Source organism: Hermetia illucens, chromosome 3 (genome assembly GCF_905115235.1).
Source record: "Hermetia illucens chromosome 3, iHerIll2.2.curated.20191125, whole genome shotgun sequence".
Taxonomy (NCBI): Eukaryota; Metazoa; Arthropoda; class Insecta; order Diptera; family Stratiomyidae; genus Hermetia; species Hermetia illucens.
This window is the reverse complement of record NC_051851.1, coordinates 93439996-93464146: the sequence shown is the minus strand read 5'-3', so window position 1 is coordinate 93464146 and position 24151 is coordinate 93439996. Positions and strand designations below refer to the sequence as shown.

General features: G+C 41.3%; 1 protein-coding gene across 2 annotated transcripts in view; it reads left to right on the top strand.

Moving 5' to 3' along the window:
• Positions 1-24151, top strand: part of LOC119652277 (octopamine receptor beta-3R-like) — a 229684-nt gene that overhangs the window by 186248 nt on the left and 19285 nt on the right. The window contains exons 4-7 of one of the 2 annotated variants that reach the window (XM_038056270.1): positions 6499-6774; positions 6843-7041; positions 7100-8867; positions 19742-20041. In XM_038056270.1, coding sequence (XP_037912198.1) covers positions 6499-6774; positions 6843-7041; positions 7100-8867; positions 19742-20041 — 2543 coding nt within the window. The remainder of the gene's footprint in view (positions 1-6498; positions 6775-6842; positions 7042-7099; positions 8868-19741; positions 20042-24151) is intronic. The other variant, XM_038056271.1, reaches the window with a different exon arrangement.

Genomic DNA, 24151 nt, shown 5'->3' with positions numbered 1-24151 from the left:
GTTTTGTATCAGTTCATTTTGGATTTTTACTTGGAATTTGTATCGTGATTTGACGTCCGATACCAGTCGACTTAGCTATGAGAGTCAAATCAGAGTCATAATCTCGGGCGAGCGCAATGCTAACCCCATTGTCTCCTACAAGGTACTGTAATACTGTAATGTACCATCACGGTCTTGAATGAAGTGCTCTAACAAACTTCAAGACCCTGATCAAATTCGATTGTTGCTTGTTGTTGTTGTGCTTAACTGCGAACATTTGGTCCCTTGCCCATCGTCCGGATCTGAAGCCACCTTCGTATTCCTCGATTATGTTGTCTGTATATTCTCAGCCGTTGTTCAATCATATTTGTCAGCACTTTGAAGCATGTGCACAGCTATCTGATTTAATCACCCTTTCCGTGTACGGAACAAATTACACTTTTCCTCCAGCCGTCAGATATTTGTTCGTTTGTCCAGATACTGCTGATTAGTTTGTAGATTCGACTGGTGAGCTCAGCTGGGAAGCCATCGATTTCGGGAGCTTTATGTGATTTTAATTTAAACAGAACTGCCTCTACTGCGTACAAAGTCGAGATGTCGGTACCTGTTCTCCGTTTGGGTCATCTGGTATGCCAAAAGATGGAAATGTGTTGTCGTTGGGTTCAAGAGGTAGTGGAAATATGGAACCCATCTTCCTTTTATTTGAGGCGCGTCGCTGATGATATTGTCATTCTGTCTGTACAGAGGGTGACCTATCCTCATCTGTTTCACTCTGCTTAATGTTCCTCTTACGTTGCTTTTTTTCAAGCTGTCTTTAAGTGTTAAAATTTTGTTGTTTTTGAACTTTCATAGTTCTCGTCTACAGATCTTCTTAGCGTTTCGCCTTAGTTCTTGATACTTGTTTTCGTGCGACTTTCGATTAGTAGTCGGCAAGCTTCGTTTTTCTTGTTAATCGCGTCTAGCCAGGCATGATCAAACCACTCGTCACGGTTCCTCCGTTCTACATGCCCAAGCGTTCTCACGTCGAATATGTTTGAGGCAGCCCTTTTTTCGACGGAAAGGTTCAGTCGGGTGTCTTTAATGCCATCATCTTTCATTTTGGAGTGGAATAAGCAGGTTTGGTCATTAGTCAGTTTGAAATTATCTTAAATGTGGTGTTTATGACAAAGGCACACCGAATTCTCTGCTTCCTCGTTTACATCGTTCCTGGACCATTTCGTTTCCTGGAGAAACTCCCGCAGTGCATGCGTTCAAAAAGGGATCGCATATTCCAAGACCCAAAAGAATAGTTTATTATGTGCGCTTGAAGCCTATCACGCATCGAATTGACAATATTCTCCAAAAGGGGTTGTGTAATTCTATTCTACCGTGTATCTTTGATCACTTTGTCTACCTCAGCAAGAGATTTATGTTCCATCTTCATTACCGACACCTTTATAATGTATTCTCGAAGGTGTGTATATCTGGGCTGTTTTCATGATAGTTTAGCGCAGAAATATTGAGTTCCGCTAAATAATCCTTTACCTGTACAAGGCAAGAGAAATGTTATATGACATTATTATTATTTTTGACTATCTAATAAATTGTGGACAAAAAATTAAAAACAATAAACAGTTTGCAGAGATGACACATCGTAGATTCATGTTCAAAAATCGGACCACTGTCTCGAAAATAGAGCCCTTTTATTGATGGATTTGATGGTTGTCCAGAATGTTCTTCTAGCGCATTTCTTCGAAAAGCGCCTGATCTACGCCTCACGCCTGCCTTTCCATTGAATCCAAACAAATTAGATTTGGTTTCATCATTGAATATATTGAAAGCCCCGCCCACTGAGAAGGACTTCACGGCCGCCTATTATAGCGTAATTATGGTGTAGTACACGACCATGAGCAGCAATTGTCTAAGACAAGAGGATGTCCTGTCATGAATCCTTTTTAACTTGGTCCGAAAAGCGGTCGGTGTTGCTGAGATGAATTCACAGACATCATCCTCTTCAAATGCACCCTACTAATGGCCTATACTGACTATATCAACAATATGGGAAGACCAACTGGAGACAAAATCCTTCATTCAGATCGAGCAACCGGCGATCGGCGTGAGATCTTAAGTAGCACATTAATCAAGGCAAAACGAAATAATTGAAGGCAACATTAGCATTAAAAACAAACAACATCATCAAATAGTTCTGCTCAACTGAGAACGATAAAGAAAGGAGAATAAAACTTAAAAAGTTAATAATTTATCCTATCTAGGGTCGAAATTTAAGACTGAGAACCGCTATAACAACAAAACCCAAGCAGATTTTTGGCACCAAGAAGACCTAGAGATACAAGAGCATGTATGCCAGTTTCGTAGAAGTCCAATTTTCAGGTGTATACTCGTCGAAGACAATTTTGATGGCCTTTTCATTCTTAAATTTTTTTTCCGCCATGCAAACGATCCAAATGCTTAAAAAGGTGGTAGTTGGCGAAAGGTCCGCTGAATATGCTGGATGAGGAAGGGTCCCATATTGCAATTCGTTTTGAACCGTTGTTCTGGATACATGAGGTCGTGCATTGTCGTAAAGGAGTATCACACCATCTCTGTTGACTTTTTAGTGCACTAAAAGTGCATTTCCTCGAGTTGGGCACAGTATTTCAGAGCATTTATCATTTCTCCAGGTGCGAAAAAAGAATAGTGGATAACTCCAGCTGTAGTCCACCAAACAGATACCATTACCTTCTTCGGGTGGAGGCTCGGTTTCGGCATATGCTTCGGTGGCTCATCAGCATCTAACCATTGTGCTGATCGGCGGCAATTATCGTATAATATCCACTTTTCATCAAATGTCACTATTCTGTACAAAAAGGGATCGCTTCTGTTGCGGGACACTAAACAACTGCAAATTTCCATTCGAAGCGCCATGTTTTGCTCCGTAAAGTCATGCGGAACCCATTTATCGAGCTTTTTCACCTTTCCAAGTTGTTGCAAGTGCTGGGAAACTTTCGAATAATGAACCCCTAGTTTCTCTGCAATGTTTTTCACAGACTGACGTGTGTCGGATTCAACTAGCAAACGCAGCTCGTCTTTGTCAATCGATGGTCCTGGATGTCCACGTGGTTCACTTTGAAGGTTTACGTCGCCTGACCGGAATTTTTCGAACCACCGGCGTGTGGTTGGTTTGTTTACCGTATCGGCTCCAAATGTTAATGTTCCTGGTCGCCTCCCCTGCTTTATGACCGAGTTTGAACTCATACAGAAAAAGTATACGTTCTTGGCTCTTTTCCATCCTTTTTTCCTTTTGATTCACTGTTATCACAACGATGGCCAAAACTGAAATGACTCCTTGATTAAATCTAGGATTGTTAATACTTCATTATCCGATACCAACAGCGCCAACTAGTGGTGGTTTGATACAGCAATATCGCAACTAACTTCACTTGATTGCCAAATCGGTCATTTCATGTGCAACAACCTAATATTCTATACAAAACAATATCAATCCTCATGCTATTTCTCAGAGACTTAAATTCTTAGCAAAAAACTGTAAATTTTTAGCCGCGTTTGGGAGAAGAATCCAAAAAAAAATTTTTATTCCCCTACAGGACAATTTCATAGTCTATATAGCGACGAAATTTATGAGCTTTACGATGACCGTCTTGTTGTAGATAATATCCTTCTACAAAGGTTGCGATTGGTGGGTCAGTTAATCCGTGGGAATACCTATGGTAGAAAAAGAAGACGAAGCAGACCTAAGATGGAGCAATGACGTATGCTAGAACGCGTTGCGTTATAAGGTTAGTTGCCACTATCATCAGAAACAACGCTTTCTAGATATAGAAATTGATTGACGTTTTTGATATTCTGCCCATTTTTTTATGGCCAAGATTTTGCTTCAATCCAGCACGTGACATTTTTGGCCATAATATATCGTCCTGAAAATAGCCATTATCTTTGTCTCAAATGCTCCTCAGGCACAAAGTGATCCATAAGCGTAGTTAAATGGCCAGCGAATGATGATTCCTTTCAAAACCGAACCCAATACCTCTTCTTTTGCACACATTCAATAGACAACTCCGAAATCTATCCTCGTTGGTGACACTCTCGAACTGGTTAGATGTTCGTTGCCAAACAGGCGAAAATGACCTTGTGGTAGGCATTGTTGTTACTGTCACAGTACGGCGCCCTCACATGCCCGAGCAAGATGTTATCAGAGCCCACCTTTGCATTCAGATTATCCACGACGATCACAATTTTGCTTTAGGAAGCCTCTGGTGGAGAATTGCGTGTAGTTCGGCATCGTTCTCCTCAATATCCGAAGTCTCTGGCCGCAAGTAGTACCCCGCTTTTAAATTTGGTTCGGAATTTCGGCTGTTTCCTGTCCGGAACCTTCTGCCAGGTCATAAAAGCGTGTTTCGCGATAGCCGTCAGAAGCAGTTTGACACCGGACTCTCATCTTCAACTAGTCTTCCTAGACTACAAATTCACAGTGTCTTAAGAGGGAAGCGAGCGGTCTCCAAAAACCGACCAACTCAATTCGCTAAGGACCAGGATGTCTTACCTACAATGTCAGCATTCTCGCTTAAATTGGAAAAAGCGGCGCATATTTCAGAAATCGCTCTTAAACCGTTTTCGATAGCCCAGGATCGAGGTGTTGTTCACGTTTCGGTAGCAATCGGTTCTGGAAATTTGCAGGCTGCAAGTCCACAAATTTCTATCCCTTCTGGCCGCTTTTTAAGACAATGTGTATCCCAGTGGGGTGAAAAGGGTTCCCTCTAATCCCTGAGATTCCTGGGTGTTACACACTATTCAGAGATTTATGACTCTTTTCGCCTTTTACGTAAAGCAGAGAATACTTTGAGCGTATCTTTAAAGCCTCGTTCAGAGGAACTTTTACCAATCTTGTGCCAACCTTCAATGATCATAAGGATACAAGTACGTTTTAAATTAAAACAACTTTTAGATGTGATTGGAATCTCGACTGAAAATTCAGTAATAAACTTAATCCGAGAATATTCAAGACGAGTTGATTTAATAAATAACTTTACCTTCCTTTTTTGAACCAGCAGAAATAGATTTTTTTAAGTGCAAAAATATATTTAGTTACCTCGCTTATCAAGGATTAGGAGCACTTTACCCATTGGATTCCATTTCCTAACCTGTGTAAATTTTAGAACGTTGTTCGCATGTTCAGGCTCGTATGAATACTATTAAATACTAATGAGGTATTTACAAATTTAATTTATTAGAGCCACGAGGATCTATTTTAAGCAGAGCTTCATGGTATCTCTACTTTATACGAATAAGTATCTTGAACGGATACTCCAAGGCGTTATAGTCTCGTTCTCTCTCTTCGCCGAACTGTAAAATCGTTCTCTCTATGAACTTTGAATTATCGATTCTAGAAACCGTGGCATGTAAGAAAGTCCTACGTAAGATCCCCATCTTCTCAAAAGTATTGAAATACATCTGAACTGCCATCAAGACGATTTCAGCTGTTTTAGGTACGTCGTGCCCCTAAAGCACAATTTCGAAAATCAACTCCAGCAATCAGAAAACAACTTTCGAATCATAGTCACTTCTCGAGAACCTGCCACCGTCGTTCCAATTATAGAAGATGCCACAGTTTGCATTTAATTCACTCCTAAATAAGAAATAACTTGGGGATCGAACACAATAAAATGACAAAGTGTTCGCCATTTTATCCTAAATATTGTTTCCAGGAACACTTGATCCCCGCTCTTTTGTTGGTGTTCCTTCCTCTCTCACGAAAAGCTGATTCTTGACATTAGCAAAAAACAAATCCAATCTCTTCTTTCAAAAGGGACCGACAAGTCCTTCCCACCCCACAGCCAATTTCAAATTTATGTCGTACTCGCCCCCCGCCTGGGAGTCAGCGGCGATGTGAAACTTATTTGCTGACAGATTTTTGCATACTTAAGCAAATTTTAATTTGCATAATATTTCAAATTAAATTGTTTGTGAAAGCTTTGTGACTGACTATCCATCTCTTTATTGCCATTTAGTAAGTGTTGAAATAGTGTACTCGAAGTAAATGAGAAGTTCAGGGGGAGGCCACATCGGGGTGGGTGTGAACTGGGTGGATGCTGTCACAAAGCGAAGACACAGCTTTGCTCTTTCCAAAGCGTTTGTTTGTTTGGGAGGCTGCTTAGCAGTGCAGGGAACCGCCTGGAAGCTATGTTGGTATCGTGGCGATAATGTTATGTAATACTTTGGTTTGTGTGCCGTTGCAAAGTAAATATTAAAACAGTCGAAGGATTGCGGACACACTTCTTAAATCTTGGCTGAAATCGTTATCTTGTTCGCATGGTACAACATTGACACCAGAGTTCCTTGGGGGATGGGAGTGTTATGGAACTAGATTCAGTGAATTGAAGTGAAAGGAACAAAACGGAAGTGCTGCTAAGATGTCGACTACGTACTTTTGCATGTATGAAGAAGGCTCTGCTTTTATTCGTTCGCATCCATCGTATTTGTGAGCCATTTAATCGAGGTATGCACATCTTGGTTTACTTTCAGGTATTACGCCATTGTGAGACCTCTGGAGTACCCTCTCAACATGACACATAAGACTGTTTGTTTTATGCTAGCGAATGTGTGGATACTTCCAGCCTTGATATCATTCACGCCTATATTTTTAGGCTGGTATACGACTGATGATCATCTCCTTGAGATGTCAGCCCATCCCGACGTTTGTAATTTCGTAGTTAACAAAACGTACGCGATAATATCGAGTTCAGTTAGTTTTTGGATTCCTGGGGTTGTGATGATAACTATGTATTTAAGAATTTACAAGTATGGCGACATTTCTGTTATTCTTTCGGCCCCCTGTGCTAACGATACAGTTTGAATTTTCTTTTCAGAGAGGCGGTCCGTCAGAGAAAGGCACTAAGTAGAACTAGTTCAAATATTTTGTTGAATAGTGTACATATGGCACATACGCAACACAACATGCACCACACGCATCATATGAACTATGCACATCCCAGCGATTGTGATCTTAACTTAACATTGACGCAATTGACACGCGAGGACAGTCATAGTGCAATCAGTAATTTAGAGGTAATTGACAAACTGCTCACTTATTACCCTGTAAAGTTCCTTACAATCTTACTTATAGGAGCTACCGCCATCTGGGAAAGATGACCTAGATGAACTGCGGGTTCCATCACCCCCGCAACGTCGTCTCAGCCGCAGCAGTATTGACTTGCGCGACTTAGAACTAGAACGACATGAGAAAGTCACGCATACTGACAGCGCGCCTTCCATGATTGCCCTACAGTTTGACAAATATCTGAAGCCCCCGCCCTTGGGTGAAACTCATAGTGCACGATTCATTCTAAAGCCTTTGCCAAATTTTGACCAATCTAAGAGTGAAAATGTGGAGGCTGTGAGTTCCGATTCGGTGCATGGTAGCAATGAAAATCGTCTCGAGGATAATCCTCAGCGTGAGCAAATTGTTCCCATTGAGGAAGACAATCAAGAGTTGAAACGATTCATCGAACAGAATTATTTATACTTTAAAAAGCAAATCAGCGCGCACCATATTGATAAGGTCAAAGTCGCCGCACTAAGTGAATCTGACTTTATAGCGATGAAGGATAGTGACTTTGTTTTGCAGGACGAAAAGTTTGTCATCGCTAAAAGTAAAAAGATATTCGCGCTGAGCGATTCGGAATTCCTGCTCTCCATCAGCGGGATTGCAAAGAAGTCCTCCATGAAAGCCGACGGCAGCTCATCGAAGGGGGTTCTGCGGACACTACTTTCGAAGGCTAAGAAGAATGGGGACTATTTGGGGCTAGAGAAGTTGGAAACAGGGGAAAAAGAGAGAGATGATGAAGACCACGGAAAATCTGGAATTTTCAGAAGGCATAAAAATAGAAAACTGTCACGTTCCTACAATGGGGTGGGGATCTCGAGTAGAAGGCGGCAACGGATGGATAGTGATACAGCCGACGATTATGAAGGGGTAATCTACCTCCCACGAATGCTTAGCGAGGGACATGAAAGTGATGCCCATACTTCAGCTCTGCAAAAGCAAAAAACCCCCGACATTCTTCTGGATCTCCACGATCTAAATGAAAGCAATATTAAAACAACACCAAAATCTCAATCGAAGCAAAAAGAACTCACCGAGTCGGGATCACGGGATCCCGTCGAAGAGCTCATCATTTTCGATTCCGATTCTGTTGTCGTTCAGCATGGAACCGATAACGATATACTTAACGTTAACAATAGCCGTACTCAATGTGATACTTTAGAACGCTCTTTAGACGATATTTTAACGGCCCCCGGTGATCTCAATGAACTAGTTAAGCAATCTAGCATAGCCGATAACGATAATCAAGTAACGTGTAATAATAACCTTAATAATAGCAATAGTGATCAAGTGTTCGTTAGTAACAATAAGTTTATAATATCTCCACCGACGACTCCTAGCTCGGGAAAGTTCACGAGCCAGTCGATGACGCTGCAGCAGCTTCAGCAGCAGGGCGTCTACTATCTGACGCCCACCATGAACCCCCAGGTGATGAGTGATGCTTCAACAATCTCATTAGACGTAGTTACCGGCTCCTCCCCAGTACCGTATAATGTTGGCAACATATCGCCTAAGCCAGAAATCATTTTGGATTCAACGCTGTCGCCAACTTCTTTGAGGAACTCCTTCGCTGCTTTGGGTCTGGGCGAAGAGTCCGAGGATGGGAAAGAATTGTCGCCGATTAATTCAAGACTGGAGAGAAATGGGAAATTCGACGATGGAGCACCAAAGGTGCGAAAGAGGCAGGCATCTGTTGTGACGTACGATGTCAACGTCATAAACTTCTCGCAGGACAATGGTGAAGGGCGGAGTTACATCGCAATGGGTCGACAGTCAACAAGTTCAGCAAGTAAGTTATCAGTTAGCAACCTGTTCAAATTTTGTTTGATTTCGCTTCATAATTGTAAATATTATACTATATTTATTTACATATCAAATTTTGGGAGATTGTCATACACTTTTTCATCCTCAACCTCCCTATTAAGTGTATCCGGCGGTGTTTTAGAAAATTCAAATTCACTTTCTGTTCATTCAGCAACTAAATCATGGGAGAGATTTTATTAGAACAATAATATTTGCTTTACATATGACCGGACGCTTTCTTTTCATTGGAGATAGAGTTCCAAATTCTGCGAATACATCAAGGCGCATTGCCCAATCCTCAATGGCACAGTACATTCCATTTGGAAGGCTCGCATTCGAGTAGATGATATATCTATCTATCCCTCCGTGGATTCTTCTCCAAATCGACCTCATACTCAAATTTTTATATAAATCTTTGCAAGTCATGGAAAATTTCCAACCAGATTCAATATTCCTGGATTTTGGAAATACACCGCTTGAGAATACAGCAATTATTAACTAGCGTGAATGTAATTGAAAAAGTTTGGGGCAGTGATGAAGGGAGTTTCAATCGTAATTTATCCGTGCCTTGATGATTTGCTTTCTTCGGTGTTCCGTTTAATTATTTTAAATTGTGCAACATAGACAGAACACGGAAAAGGCGCACGTGTTCAGCCGTTGAGAGGAAATTACAAGGCACCGGCATAGATAATCGTTCAGTTCGATGTCATTAAGCGAGCTTTGGGAGTAATTATGGAAACCAGAAACTCACTGGAAATCTCTTCGAGAATTGATCAGAGTTTTAACGGCTGCAGGAAAGAAATGTGTAATTGACTGCGAATTTTCAGAGCATATAGCCCTTGAACTTCAGTGTCTTGTATCTCTTGTCAATGTGACAGCTCCTGTCCATTGAAAGCGTGTAATGACTCTGTAGATTAAGATTATCGAAATGAAAATCCAAGTTGAGCATTGTTAGCGATAGAGGCAATACCTTGCAGTAAAAAACACACCTTGTAGTACCTTCAACGAAACATTCCCTGTCAGGTCACTAGGTATTCGGAGTCAAAGGGGTTATTCTTCTGTTAAATTGTTGAAAGGGTATAATTTTAAAACTGTTATACAAATGAAACTATTATAAACGCTACTTCTTTAAGGAGTCCTTCAAATTAAAATTTCGTGAACAATTTGTGCTTTTGCAATTCTTCACGGTTTTGAACACAGCGTACTCGATTTTCGTCGCTTTCTTATTGGTAAAAGGGACCAAATTTACAAAATTCAATATTTTTATCTAATTTATCTAATATCAGGTCAATAGACTTCGTTCTATGATACCCCCCGCGCTAAGAAATCATGTATTGGGACTGTCCGATGAGCGCTCGGAAAAATGCTTATAGAATCAAAATGAAGGCGAATGTCAACCTAATATTTTACACAGTTATTGTTGAACGTGTATATATCAATATCAAAAAAAAAAAATTAAACAATAGAATAAGCTTTAAATTAGTATCCCAAAATCTATCATATGAAAATGTTACTAGGAAGGATGAGGGCCATAGGTCGCGCTAATTGCACGTTTTTTTCTTCTTATTCAAATGTCTGTCCGTATATCTTTTTTTGTAGGGAAGTGCTTACCCTGCGACAACGGTAGGGAGTGTCCTCAGAATGTTCGCTTTCTCCAAGTCGAGCAGAAATTCCAACCACATAAACTGGATATTCTGGGTCCAAGCGAAGTAAAATGGTGGGAATCTGGAGAGTACTTCATTCCCTCTTGTCACACTTACGGCAATATGCTTTTGTGCTTTCGAAGCCAAGTGGTAGAAGAAGCGTATTCAGTGTCGGATTTTTTCTGTCGGCTGCCGCAAGACGTGCTCTCTTGATCTGGCAGCCTATTGACTGTAAAATTCTGGTCCGGACAAAGGAGCATTGCAATTGCACAGTGCTTTGCACCAACGGAGAGTTACGATATAGTGGAGAAGGGTGCTTTCTACAAGCGTTATTGGTGGCACATTGTTTGAATGCAGAGCCTCCCATAAAGTAAGTTGGGTTTCAACTCGAAAGTGGTAGAGCTACTGCTGATTGGATGGCAGAAACACAGATTAACCTGCCTGAGAATATTGATGAGTATTGGACCGCCATTAAAAATGATCTTTTCTTCGGTGCTATGCAGGTCCCCGGCCACCTTCCGAAGGGCGTCACCACATCTGGTTGACTGCGGAATGGTGGTAACAGATCGATGAACGCAAGGGTTTGAAGGCTCTATTGAACGCCGCAAGTGATGGCGGACGTGACGCGCTCGAACTCCAAAGTGAAGTGTGCGTTGTGACGGAAAGTAATTTGCTATTACACTGGTCAGGGAAGACACCGCAGGACCCAATGATTTTAGAAGTGTATATCGCATCACGAAAGAGCCTAAATTTGGTTGCAAATCTTTCGATTATTCTATCAAAACGGTCGACTTCTCACTTCACCATCCTTCGAAGCTCCGCCTCTTATGGATGAAATGGCTTCGGCTGTTCCCTAAACGGAGTAAAGACGCTAGGCTTACAGACGAAATTTTTATCGCTGAATCTGCAGTTTCTGCAGATTTGCTACTTGCACCCGTACGAAAATTTTAGAAATTTGAGACACTTCCCAGACACTGAAAGTAGGGGATAATCATTAAGGTTGAAAGGAAGGACACCCGTTTCAAGTGTGACAATTTGAATGGTATCTGGCGTGTTTCATGCCGTTGTGCACATCGCAAAAATTTATCCACAGAGAGTTGGCTGATTTCCGCTTCGGATATTTCTGTATAGACCACATCAATACTCTACGGACAATTTTGCTACAATGAACAGGGTTTAAATATTCGTTTCATCCGCACTTTGTCGATTTCGAGAAGGCTTTCGAGAACATGAGCGGAGACTGAATATAGCGTGATCTACACAGGAGGGGCATTTCGGAGAAACTAATATTATCAGAGTGGTATATAATGACGCAAAATGTCACGTACTGAGGTAAAATCTAGGAGAATTTTGAAATCGAAGGCGGAGTCCACCAGGTTCCCAGTTGGTCACCTATATTGTTTCTTTCTTTCATCGGGAACGTTCTTCATGCTGTCTGGTCCGGAGGACGTGGAGGAGGTCATATTTTCTCAAACACCGCTATTACGCTCACACCTTTGTACTCTCACACCGGGTCATGGATCTTCGCCAAACGGCCGTGAATTTGGATAGAGAGGCAGCTAAAGTGCATCTCAGGTAACTGTGAGATATCCGGAAATGGATCGAACGACCTCACGGCGAAGTAGGTTTCGACCTAACTCAATTCTTGAGCGGACACGGAGGCTATCGAGCATATCTGTATCGATTTGGGCGTGATGATTCGCCATATTGCCCACAGTGTGCAAACATTCCAGAGGACGCAGAACACGTCTTTTTTCACTGCCCCAGATTCGAAACCCAAAGGGCTACATTAGAAGCTACAATCGGGGAGCACTTTACACCCGAAAATATCATGGAGCTTATGGTGAAAGCCAAGGGGATATGGACCGAAGTTGAAAAAGTTACTACAGCCATCGGAAAGAAGCTTAGGCAGGAGGAAGTCATCCGAAAGAATGAACGCGAGAGGAACACGAATGTTGACATGAGCGCAGAATAAATTCTGATCCAGCCCCGCGACGTAATACCAAATGGGAGTCCCGCGGGGAGAGTGGAAGGAGAAGGAGGTGGTTTTAGTGGGTAAGAGTCCCACATAACCGTGTGGCAGGAGCCTGCGGTAGCTTTTGAAGCTTTCCACCTTCCATCGGGGAAAAAAAAAAAAAAAGGTAACTGTGAGAAATCACTCTTGGGTATAGGTGACGTACTACATTCCACCGAGGTGTAAATGGCAACCGTATATAATATATATAATACTTGACAAGACCATGGTCTTACCAACTTGAAGAGGGAGGACTCTGGGAGCTCCTTGGTTAGAACAACGACTTCGGTTTTCGGCGAAGCTAGGGCGAATTCGTTTATAGTCACCCATCCTAATGTGCGCTGAGCTTGCTGAACCATGCGTGAGGTAGCCAGTGTCGCAAACTCATCCGCGTATTCAACCAGATACAATTCATCAGGCATCTCGAGTCGTGGAAGACTATCGTATAAAGCGTTCCAAAGGCCAAAATAAATCTTTGAGCCGCTGGTACTTTTCAATGGAAATAGAAGGGAAGGTAATATTTGGAAATATCCGGTTTTGTGAATGATAAAATGACCGAAAAGTTGAACTGGTTATGTTGCTTGGCGTCACTTCATGAAACAAATCAAAATTTCGATAGGATCGCAAAAACAAAGTAGCTGTTTCAGTGAATGCAGTCCAGCACATCGCAAAAGTTATAAAATAATCCACTAAGTTGGATATAAAGTGGAACGATTCCATTCAAACGCAGCACGCCATTGAAGGAGAATGTTGGGATATCCACGGGCGAGCAGGTTCACTTTGGGACAGAGTATTGTGAGTAGCAGCAAATTATTCACCTATAAAAATAACCTAGAAAATGCCTACCTTAAACTTTTGATATTAAATTCCGTGTAATGGCGAAAGTAAAATCAACCTGTTTGTGTTTAATAGAAAACAATACGTCTAAAGATAAGCCAAAACGGAGTGTGAAACCCGCGAGATACATGCAATCGTAAGCATGGTGCCGGGAATCAGTTAGTTTGGTGCTTTAAAAAAACCAGGGTGAATAAATTTGATATTTATTGGCTGGAACATGAAAAGGAGGTGTACTTCACGTACTGTGCTTTAATTTATTACAAAACGCTACTTTACATATAAAACAACAATCTGTCTTCTAGTAGGGCAGCAAACCCAAGCACACTTCCTTCTCGGCACGAAAATGGTTATTGTATAATGCCCCATGCCGATTCTATATGTCTCCTCAATCGGTAAACCTTAGTTAGGTTGAACATTTGAAGCATTTGCTCGAACTCTCCTGAAAAAATGATTTCCGGAAAGTGGTAAGGTGTCCGGACAGGTCAGTGCCATACGGAAGGTCACGGTCTAAATCTCGCTGATGGCAGTGGGATTTGATTGTGTTAATATAGTATTGTATATTACTATATTTTCGGAGAAATTGAGTGGAAACCCCCTTAATTTTATCCTAGAGTTATTGCAGTAATAGATTATAGTATGAATCATGTTATCGACAAGTTTGATCAAAATCGTACTATTATATTATAAAGGAGTAATGGACTTCACTTATCTGGCAAAATGCGGTGTAATGCCTCAAGCGAACGCTGCACCATTTTGGATAGTCTTGAAGGCAGATCACACACTTGGACTTCTGCTTCTGAACACTGCACTGATGATTTCCGCGTTACATGAGATTTGAAGTGCCTTTCGCTAAATTGGGGTTGCATAGGGTCAGATGGAGTTCAGCATCTTGGCAATAAGTATTCTCCTCCCACGTTCGGTATCAGTCTCTTCAGGGCCACACTCATCGTGGAAGCTTCACTACAAGCAACTGTAGGTGCTGTTTAAAACTCAGCTTTATGCATATCAATTACTCCTAAATACTTAGCGTTTGCTATTATCACCGGTGCTTTATCGTCCGCGTAACCCACATCTTTGGTTTCTTATTTGGCTTTTTATTCTCAAGCTTGCACCGCACACTGTTTGCGTTTCTATTTCGTTTCGCTTCATTTACCATATTCTGAGTATTCTTCCTATAGCCATCTTGGCTCACGGACCAGCGATGAGCGAACACGTTTCCATGCATCATTTGGAAAGAAAGAGCACGAGCACAGATTTACGCATCAACAGGCATTCTCCTCCGGGCTCTGGCAATCCCCATAGTTCTGTTTGGCTGCCATTCGCATTTTTCTCAGAGACAATTACACCTACTGAAATGGAATTTGCTTTTAGAGTTGAAAACCTGCACGTGTGCAGCATGCATAGGACGCCATAACTTGTTGGACTGCGCGATAGCCAGATGTCCCTCTTGGATGGCCGGAGTCAAGCTAGAGACGTAAACAGTTGGAAAAATTAACCGTGAGGTCGGTTCGAAATAATGAAGCTTCATTATAGTGTCCCTGTACTATCAGGGTCGGGACTGTGGAAGACAAGGGTTCTTTTGATTACCTCACGTGTCAGAATTTCCGTTACCGAATATCATATAGTGTTCTGGCATCGGTTAAGCACGGGGCCGCACCGTCAAAAAGAATCCCCATATTGGCGGGTCTGGCTAGGATCCCCCATATTTCCATAAGTGCAAGCGTCCGTCCTCTATACTCCAACTTTAGCATTTATTGAGTTTACAAAAGGCGGGGCTCATTTTTTGATCCTGGAGTACCGCTTCTTGGTCGTAATCGAGTTTTCAGTTCCGGACATCGTAGGTACTAAGGGCGGACTTTCCATTGAGATGGAGGGCATGCCTCACACAGATTTTTCCCTAGTGGTGCAAGAATTTGGTGCTACTTCCAAAATCTACGCCTCCACCGCGACTTCATTGTTCAAAACCGCGGAAGAAAACGCTCCAGATTAAAGCGTCTTACAATACTGTGAGCCCTTTTAATGAAACTAGTAGTTGGGGAGAATCCGAATGGCAATCGGGGTTGACCATGTTAAACTTCGAGGGCAGGAATATCGCAAAACCTTAAGAAAAATGGGAAAGTTGATTGTGCTGGTTTGCATTTTAATTGAAGTGTTCCGTTGACATAAGTTTACACCCCGCTGTGGTAAGGCTGCTCGGGTATGTGGTGGTCGTTTTGGACCTTTCAGTACTTCTCACGTCGGGTTCCTTTTGGGAAGTACCTAAAGTGTGCAATAGTTGCACTTGAACATAGTTGAAAATTTAATTATGCACTATTTTTCAAGGGCTATTTACAAACTACTTTGTTCTGGAAACTACTCCGTCGATAATAAAATGGTTTCATAGTGAGACTTTATTATTCCTTAGCAAGTCTGGGGAGAAATAAATATAAGTAATTAAGAAATTGAAAGCCCTTCGCTTCAAGTACTTCTTTTTTGAGAATATTTCAATGCAAAACTGTTTCATTTGCGCGTAATGTATATGCTCCCTTTAATGTGATATTGACTTCAATATTTTGGGCTTCAGTAGAAAGAGGCTTCTATAACTTTGTCGATAATATTAGGACTTTCATCAAAGTTGGTAGTTGAGAGAGGTTCCAGTCAATTTCTAGAAAATTTATTAATATACTATACTATTGTTCTGACAATGGTCCCGTGAAATAAATGATCGCTTTCTAGTCCCCGCGTTTCCGCCTGTGCAACTAATGTTAAAACTAAGACCGGCTTCGAGAAGAACAGGCCTTTAATTCGATATCTTACATGCCTATATTTGAATTCCCATATCCGGTGAAAAAAAATGTACACCCCATTTTGCATGTACTGGACTGTGCTTTCAACTTAATATAGAACGCCGCCAAATTTTGTATCAATCATTTCTGAAAAATGTGCGTATATGAAATCGTAAAAACTTAATAAATTGGAGAAAGAAAAGAGAGAATTATCAAAATAATAAAAAGAGTGAAATACTGGACTTTAGATTGATCTCTCTCTGCATGAGGATTTTCTTGCTTGGATCTTATTCAAATCGGTGTGTGTCTGTCGTCTATTTTTTGTCCGCCTGTTTCTTGTATGCATTTGCCTTAGCAATGCCACGTGCTGTATCGAGGTAAAACCGCAGAGGAATTTGAAGTCGGAAGGAGCGTCCGTCAGGGTTGCATCTTGCCACCAATATATTCATTCTCAGATACCCCGGTTTTGCGCCGAGGTCCACCAATTCGATATGCCTTAAAGCTGTCTGGCGTCCTGACCTACGCCACCACTTCATCTCGTTCCACATTATTACAATATTCCACCATAACAACTGTTTGTTCCATTTCGTCACCGAATATTACCACGTCAACATCAAATGAAAAGTCTCGATCAGTAGTTTTTGAAGCAGGTTTTAGTTTTGACATTGGTTCTGATATTCCCAGGATGGCTAGCAGGTGAATAGGTGGGAGTAGCACTTCACTGGTTGAGAACCATATCTCACCTCTTGTTAATGAAATGGGTGGTCAATGTAAAATCGGAATACGAAATGTTCCTCCAAACAGAGAGGAAATCATCTGAGCCATCAGTACAATCAAATGGAGAAGAGCTGCAGAGGTTGACGATCTTCCCACGGAGTCACTCATTGCTGCACCTGCAGTCCCTGCAAGATCTGGTATTTCCACCCGTGCTGACATACTATGAACAATGCGCCCCGCCATCGCAAGGATAATACCTAAAATAATACTACAGTGATTCAAAGAACATCTCGAAAACTTTATCGACAGAGAGCAGACTGGTTTTCGCTCTGTATCTTCCCGTATTGGACATATCCTCATCACAAGGATCATTTTGGAACAGTGCGTTGAGTTAATATCTTCACTTTGCCTACTCTTCACCAATTTCAGGAAGGCTGGCGGCTGGCGTGCTCTACGTAGGAGGGGCGTTCCGGAGAAATTAATAGCTATTATCAAAGCGACTTGTAATGACAAAAAATGCCACGTGCTGCATCGAGGTAAAACCGCAGAGGAATTTGAAGTCAGAAGGAGAGTCCGTCAGGGTTGTATCTTGCCGCCAATATATTCCTTTTGCTATCGGTGACGTTCTTCATTCTGTCTTGTCCGGAGGCTGTAGAGGAATTCAGTGGATCATGATATCTTTACCTCAGTCGTCTGTGTGCTCTTCCACCTGTTCATGAACCTTAGCCAAGTGGACTGATTTGGATTTGGAAAGAGCATATTCAACGCACAAGCCCGTTACCCTTTGACGAGCTGGTCAGGAGACGGAAGTACCAATGAAAGCGTTTCATATTAAAGAGGACGACAATCCTATTGCAGGCGACGCTACTCAGTGGAAACGAATCTTCCAAGATGGCCGACGAGTGGGTCATCCCAGGCGAGCCTTTTGATGGTTACTGGAAAGGTTGGATGCTATTTTTTCTATCCTATCTTTCAAGCACTACTCACTTCAACGTTACCAAATCTCCTTAATATTGCTCGAAGAGTGGGGTAATCTACATGGGGATGTAAAATATTGAAAGGAATGAGCAACTAACATAGAATGCTCTGAGTTCCAACGGACTCCCGATCACGAAACTGCTCGTCAGACAGCTTATCCGAGTGGAAATCCATATTTTTTTCACCTTAGATACGGTGTCTGCAATGGTTTCGTCTGCCCCTCTATATGCTCGATTTTCGTCGAAAATTGCGAAATGTTACTAAGGTGTTGAATTTTTCGATTTGGCTAACACCCTCGGTCATAGGCAACTTTCATTGAAAACGCTGCTTCTGTTCGAGGGCTCGAATGATTCAGTAACCAGTGCCAAAGCCCTGCTTGGCTCATATTGTACTTACAACGTAGCGCTAGCCATACTTTTGCAACTCTCTGTGGTTGGTCGGATAGTAGAGACGGTCCAGTTGATCGCTACATTTTTAAGATTCTGTGTAAAGCAAATCAATCAACTGTCTATCTGTCATATCCATTTTTCTCAGAAATGGTTGCAACTATTGACAAGAAATTTCTAGAAACTTTTCAAACTGTGAACCCCATACATGCAGTGAATTGCAATATTCCACATTATTACACATTAACAACTGTTTATCTCGTTTAGTCAATATCAAATGAAGGTCCCAATTAGTACTTTTTGAAACAGGTCTTGATTTTGACATTGGTTGTAAAAGGAAGGAGTGGGTAGTTTAAAAATTAAAAAATTTAAAATGATATCAAAGACCCCTTCTCAGAAACTACATAACTGAAAAATCTGAAAAAAAAAATTACAGCGCTCCACGCTCATGCCATGCCATGTTCACAAGTGGTTCACTCCAGTAACCTCCGCGTCAGATTAACAACACTTGAATTCATACACCCCATTAAGAAGGCTTAATGCAAAAATGGATTGATAAATATTTCGCCTTGAAGCCAAGCTTCTTGAGCGGTCGACTCTGCAAGATGCTTAAGAAATGATAAAGAACAAGATATGCATGTAGGTATGCTTTCAATGCTGAATATTTCGAAGAATAATGGTGTGTAGTGTTTTCAGAAATAGAGCCTGAGTTCCATGAATTTTTCTGACTCTCATTTTAAATACAAGCAATAAATTATTGAATTAATTGATGACATCGTGCTTATAAAAATTCATTAGTTTGAATAAATATACTATGGAAACATAAGTGATCAAATTGGTGGAGTAATTGGGATAATAAAAACGAAATTGCAATTAAAATGGGCTCTTGTGTGAGGAGTTTTCATAGGTTCGCATCAGCGCTACACTTAATTGGAAATGTCAGCACCACAATATGCACGGTGGCTTGGAGTACATTCTGTTATTATCACATTTCAAATACTCTGAATAAACCCCGACCACTCCGATATTGACAAAAATAATTTGGTCATTCATATTTTTTAATTGAAGCATATTCAATTAACGTCGCTAAAAATCCACTCCACACAATTTATTCAACTGCGACGTGCTACCATCAGACAGAGCAGAGAATAAATATGGTAGCAGGTGAAAATTCATTCATGGGTAGTGGTCAATAGGTTCGCTTATTAGTTTTCTATTTTGATTGTGGGAGGGCAGCGTCAACGCTGACCTCTCTACTATGCTGACCGAAATAGGTCATAAAAAGTTTGTCTTTATTTGGTTTACAACACGCTCCTTTTGAGCTAGTACTGCGCTATTATCATTCAATCTCATAGAACTTTTCAAAAAAATTAAAATGAAAGGAATTAGACCATTAGGAAAATCTGAACATGCCCATTTAACATTCATTTGAAAAGCCACCTTAATTACTCATTCAATATAATACCTAGAATAGTTTTCAATGTAGGGTAGTACAAATAAAAGATCCCTTTCGCAATTAGGTCCTAGACTGCGAGCGTCACTACATCGTCGCGGAGGCTTTTGTATTGTAGTTGATGAAGAGCAGATCATGAATTCCTCCGCGTCGAAAAGAAGAACTTTCAAAAGGAAAAAGAGCGGATCCAAACGTGTTTCCTATGATCTCGGCAGTTCTTTGAGTAAAGACGCTGATAATGGGAACAATGATGATACTGATGGCGACCGCAGTCCAACAGCACGAAGGAGTTTCTGGCAGCGAAAACGGAAACGTCCTGAATCAAATCGTCAACTGGCTTGTGATAGTTGCGGAGAAATGGGCCAAGGTTAGTTTTTATTCAGCTTAGCAAGTACCCCTTTCTAATGCGCCTGTCCTTTCATAATAGTGTATATTGCTATCATTTCATGGTCTTATAAATGAGCATGCATTCTTTGGCAATAGTAAATAGCGCTTTGTAGATCTCAGTACTCCAATTACCACTGTACATCCACACATGAATACAATACATTCTACTTAACTCTAACAAGTAGTCCTCCGCTGGCTCAGTGTTCCCTATTTGCTTTGTTTTACTTCTAATTACTCCAGTTTTATTTCTATTTACTGAATTACATACAGGCAAAGTGAATTATTTCAACAATTTCAGGAAAAGACAGTACACACATGCTGAAACACACAGGCCCAGTTTGGAACTAAATACCTCATTCATATGTAAATATCGGCCTACAAGCGAAATCTTAAAAATATCTTCTTTCTTTCTTGGCTTTTTCTTTCTATCTTGCAATCTGAATGAAAATCAAAGCCGCAACTATTACTGCAAAATTATAAAAGTACAAAAGCATTTTTATGTCCTCAAAGCCATATTGAGGAAGTTGACACGAGCGGTTTACATGTGAACTATCTTCATGAAATATTACAAGGACCAACCTAAAGTAGCAAAATATCATCAAAATTACGAGTACCAACCAAAACATTTTGTACAAGAATAAATTGCCTTTGAGAAAAAGTAAATCCGTATGTACTGCATGTCTCCTAATAATACCTTCACATAGACCAGAATATCGTAATTAACAGCCACTTGAATAAGGATGAAAATATCCCAATTACCCTTATAATTTGAATATCATCCAAATTGCCCAATTTTCGTAATTTCACCGGAACGATGGACGATATTACGACAGAGGCGACAGAATATGTACATATTATCGAGAATCCACACAGAAGCCAAGTCGGAATGTTGAAAACGAGTGTCAATTATCCAATAAAATTCTCATCCTTTCAATGGTATTGAACCTTTGCTTCAATAAATGCTTAAAAGTTCGTTTGCACCTCTGTAGGAAAGTGAATACCCATTTTACGAATTCCCACAATGTGGTCTGTGGTGGGGCTGGTTAGGGATATTACTATGAAATATATGGTTTTTGAAACCCGAACTGGATAAAATGGGAGAAAAAATTTTTCGTTGAGCTTTAGATCATAACATGGTCACCTAGAATATAAATTGAGAGAGAGATTCAATTAGTCTTTCTGGAATTGATCTTATTTTTAAAATTGACTGGATCCAAGGGAGTTTACCAGCCCAATCTCACTGATTAAATTTCCTCAAATGACCTTGGTTTCTAGATATAGCATTCAGCGTATTAAGCGAATACTATTTAAGTTGGCCTATCTGTCGTTTCCTATCACCTTGTACATAAACTCAGATCAATTTTAGCCATTATCGCGTCTTACTGTTACCTTAAACAGTATAGCCAATTATGAATTTCCATTTTTCCTTCCTATTATCCAATATTCCATTGTAGCGTTGGAAGTTTTAACTGAGGAGGTGGAACTGATTCCGGGACTTCCCGGGAAGTAGTTGGATACTGGGTCTCCTTGTCTGGTTTAGCTAATAGTGCAGTTGTGGCTTTGCCTCAATGGGTGACCTATCCATCGCCACTTACGTTTTATTATTAGGTCAGTGTATACCGAAGACACGACGCAGGCAAATATTGACGAAAGTTTCAAGCTTTCAAGTAACACCGGTTACCACTTTCCACCTGCTACTAGCGAAACAAAAACAAAACAAATAGCACGTAACAGTCTCAACGTCAGTGCTGTCGTTATAATCCATTGAAGTCCTCCACATCCTCCAAACAGGGCAACGTAGAGAATATCAGCAATAAGGAATAGTATCGGTGATAGAATACAACCTTGCTGGACTCCGTTTTGAACTTCGAATTCCTTCTGAGATGCGACGTCGGTGCAGTACGTACCATTTTGCAGAATCATATGGTGCTATGATGATAGCTATTAGTTTCAATGAAATGTCTCTCCTATATAGAGCATGCCAGATACTTTCCGTGTTCACTCTTTCGCAAGCCGTTTCGAGGTCGATGAGAAGCAGGTAACGCAGAGACGCTAGTGATATCTGTTTGCTCGTGAATCATATTCGGAGCAGTTTGCAGAGTTCAGCACTATTCCAAACATGATTCGAGAGGAAAAAGATATCGCCAGCGTATGTTAGCTGTTATTATGTTTGGAGAAAGATGTTATAGTCCATTGAACGCGTTCACGTCTTCCGAACAAAGCAGCATGAAGAACGTCACTGATAACAAGAACAAATAATATCAGTGAAAAGATGCAATCAACTTCCTGTCAGATTTTATTGGATTACATTTGGAAATAGCTATTAATTTCTGCGGAATGCTCCCCTTGCATAAAGCATGCCAGATACACTCTCTATATGAAACCGATGAAGAGCAGATGAAAGGACGATCTCAACTGTCCTATCCCTGAAATTGTCATATTTAGGGTGGGAACCTTTTTGAGGAGTCTTCCCCTCTTTCCACTCTCTGGGAAAGGTCTCAGATTCCGAGGACTCTTGTATAAGTGGAAATAGCATATCTGTAGAAACTGGTGGAGTGGTGATAAATAACTCTGGAAAGGATCCGTCAACCAGTCAGGCTTTACTCGGATTGAGTTGATTTCACTAGCGGGAGCTCTTCCTATTCGCGTGTTACGTGGATTGGCCACTTCATTCAATAGAAGTAAAACTTCAACGGATGTGAAACGAATTAGAACCGCGATGAAATGCTCCTTACCACATGTAAGTTCTTTCGTGATGCGGTATACAACTTCTAAAATTATTGCATTCGAACGTATCACGTCATCTTTACTCAGCTAATACGCCGACGACCTGTACTGCAAAGAGCATTTGTGATGGCAGTCCAATGCTTACGAATACTCACGGCATGCTACTCAATGTATATGCCAGCCGATCAGCAGGATAGATTTCCCACTATCGAGCGACCGCGGGATGATAAAAACAGTCCTTGGGGAGTCGCCGCTCTACAAAGTGGGAAAGTGGAAAAAGTGGGGGACGCAACTCACAAGCGAACGTAAGCGACCATCAGATGGTAATCTCTTCCGTGACCAATGTCAGCGCCTCTCTTATTACGCACATTTAGGAGACCAAACAAAACAAAACAGTCGGTTACTTGAGACCGGCATGACATCGAACAATGTTCCGCGAGTGACAAGGCGATGGTAGCTGCAGAAATCCACAAATCTCCCACCATTATCGTTTCGCCAATTCCGTTTTTTTTTTCATTACATACCTGAGCAAGGTGTTGTCAGATCCTATCTTAGCAATCAGATAACCGATCACGATAGCAATATCACCGTCAGGAAGCCTTGCATGAACTGCGTGTAATTGCTAGTAGAAAGTATCCTTCTCCACTAAGTTGGAAGCTTCCGTTTGTACATAATACTGCACAATTGTGATGCTTTTGAACCTGGAATGGAATCTGGACCTCAGAAGTCTATCATGCCAAGAGAGCGCGGCTTGCAGTAGCCGCCAGAAGCAATCTAACACCGAATTCGCGTCTGCTACCACTTAGATTCCCGAAGTACAAAGGCACATTGCCGCAAGAGGGAGAGGAGTAGTCTCCAGAGCCCCACCATCTTAGTTTAGTTTAGTTTACACACAGCCGAAACCACTACTCCAATCTTTTCCATATGGTAGTTTAAGGAGCAGCGTCCCGTTAAAGGGGGTTAAAGGGTTTCACAAGGATTTTCGCTTTCCGGCAAGAGTCCAAATTTCTCCACTCGGTTGCGTGAATCCTTGCAATTTCACCCTTCAGAGTAGACTTGACAGTAGATGGTCGGCTTCCAAGAGCTGGTTCTGGCCCCACCATTGTGGATCCAGACCTTCGGCGAGCCAGTCTGTCAGCCTCCTCATTACCGGCGAAGTTAGAGTGACGCGGCACCCACATCAGGAATGTTTCGTTCAGTCGACCAAGTTTCAGCAGCACCTGATGGCAACTCCACACCAATTGGCTTGATATGTTGTTACCATTTAGTGCTGGTAATGCCGCCCGACTGTCGGAACAGATTCGAAAGGTGCGACCCCTCAAATTTTGTCGCAGACATTCTTCTGCTGCCAATGAAATGGCAT